This window comes from Grammomys surdaster, unplaced genomic scaffold (genome assembly GCF_004785775.1).
Source record: "Grammomys surdaster isolate TR1022 unplaced genomic scaffold, NIH_TR_1.0 319211, whole genome shotgun sequence".
NCBI lineage: Eukaryota > Metazoa > Chordata > Mammalia > Rodentia > Muridae > Grammomys > Grammomys surdaster.
Genome location: NW_021627005.1, coordinates 1 through 1,797, shown reverse-complemented (window position 1 = coordinate 1,797; position 1,797 = coordinate 1). Strand labels below are relative to the sequence as shown.

Below are 1,797 nucleotides of genomic sequence, written 5' to 3'. Positions count from 1 at the left end.
AGAACACAACTGCCCACAAGGTAGTTTTCAGCCAGAAACAGTGAATTGAGGGATCCAGACCAGGTAATTCTTTGAATTAAAAAGATATATAACCTTCTGATACTTAAAAATGAGAAACAGAATAAATATCTTGTGGGTTTTATGTGATGATATTTTGAATGGTTTGACAAGAATTGACTTAGGAAAATTGACACTGGCTCTAGAGTGGTCATCTGTTCTGTTTAGTTCAATGCATACAGGTTTCTCCAAAGAAACTCAGTTGGGCTGTGGTTAGGGCCAGCACCTAAATTGAACCCCAGCTTTCAAGTCATCAGACAAAAACCAAACAAGACCATCAACAGGGTAGATGTCACATACAGTGTCCCAGACTCCTTTGCTGTTGTTCCCACATCTGCCATTTTAACATATTACAGCTGTTTTAAATCCTGAGCCACCATGCTGCCTTCCTCAGATTCAGTGTAAATGCTCCAGGAATCCTGTGCTCTAACCAGAAGTCATTGGTTATAACACTGGCTGTTTCTGTTGGAAGACAGGTGTTCATCATATCTGTCTAGATCCTAATATCATTTTAGACATTTGAGTGAAGGCTTTAAGAAAACATTCTGTGCAGAAGCCAGGGAGAGGAATGCTTCAGCCATCAAGTGGGGATGTGATTCCACCACTGACTTCCACCCTGAGGTCTCAGAGACCTCAGAAGCATGAAGTGAAATGAAATCCAGGACCTGAGCCTTCAGCTCCTCTCTGCTGTGGATGTCAGCCAGGATGAGAGTGTGTGAAACATTCTCCACAGAGAGGTTCCTGCAGAGGGCATCCTCACACATGACTATCAATCCCTCGAGACCATACTCATCAGCAGCTGCCAGCAAACAACTGGCCATGGAGTGGCTATGGAGGTGTGGTGCCTTCCCAGTGTAGATGAAGTCCATCATCTCCTTGAAGACTTGGGGATCCAGGTCATGAATCTCAATCTGATTCATTAGGCTTTCCTCCATTTCATGTTCAAACATGGCTCTGAAAACTGGAGAGCGAGCAGCTAAGATGGCCTTGTGAGCCCTGAACTCATGGCCAGCCACCAGCAGGCAACAGTCTGTGAAAAGAGATTTCTCCCACAGCTCCCTTAGGTTATCTGTCAGTATGTGCCAAGGATCCATGACTGCAGGTGTTATGTTCCTTCCAGGGTTGCTAAAGAAGTCTCTTACTATTTTCACCTTGCAACAGATGGTGAGCTGGTCTTCAGGGAGAAACAAATGCTGCTGGGAGAGGAGGAGATCTTGGAGAATGAACTTTTTGAATCCCCAGTGATGGTTTTGCAGAAAGCTAATGATTTTCATGCTCCTTGTTCTTTGATATTTTGCTCCTTGGGAATTTATGATCCAGAACTTGAACTTTGCCCAAACTGGTCTCTCTGGACAGCTGAGCAAACCCAGGAAAACTGACAGGTAACCTTTGCTTTCTTCATCAAACCCATTTGGGTATACTGTCAAACACCATGCCACTTCATTATTGGCCTCTAATGAGAACACTGGGCTTGAAATCTTTTTCCAAATTCCACCAGTGCAAAATGAAAAGTTGCTAATGCTCCACACGTAGCAGATTTTCTGAACACTCATCTGTGTGGAGCACCACCTCTTGGCTTTCCGGTCCCCTGACATTTCTGCTGGAGGTCTTTGTTGGTTAAAGTTGATCTGAAAAGAAGAACTAGAAGTTATTTATTCTTCATTATTTGGGATACAACTATAGATACACTTTAGATTTTAGTTTCAATTTGTCCTAAATTCTCTCTTTCTTCCTCTTCTC

General features: G+C 43.2%; 1 protein-coding gene across 1 annotated transcript; it reads right to left on the bottom strand.

Moving 5' to 3' along the window:
- Positions 1–563: 563 nt before the first annotated feature.
- LOC114616389 (TD and POZ domain-containing protein 2-like) lies at positions 564–1,658 on the bottom strand. Its single transcript, XM_028761860.1, has one exon. The coding sequence runs from the start codon at positions 1,650–1,652 to the stop codon at positions 564–566; it is 1,089 nt and encodes a 362-aa protein (XP_028617693.1). The 5' UTR covers positions 1,653–1,658.
- Positions 1,659–1,797: the final 139 nt, after the last annotated feature.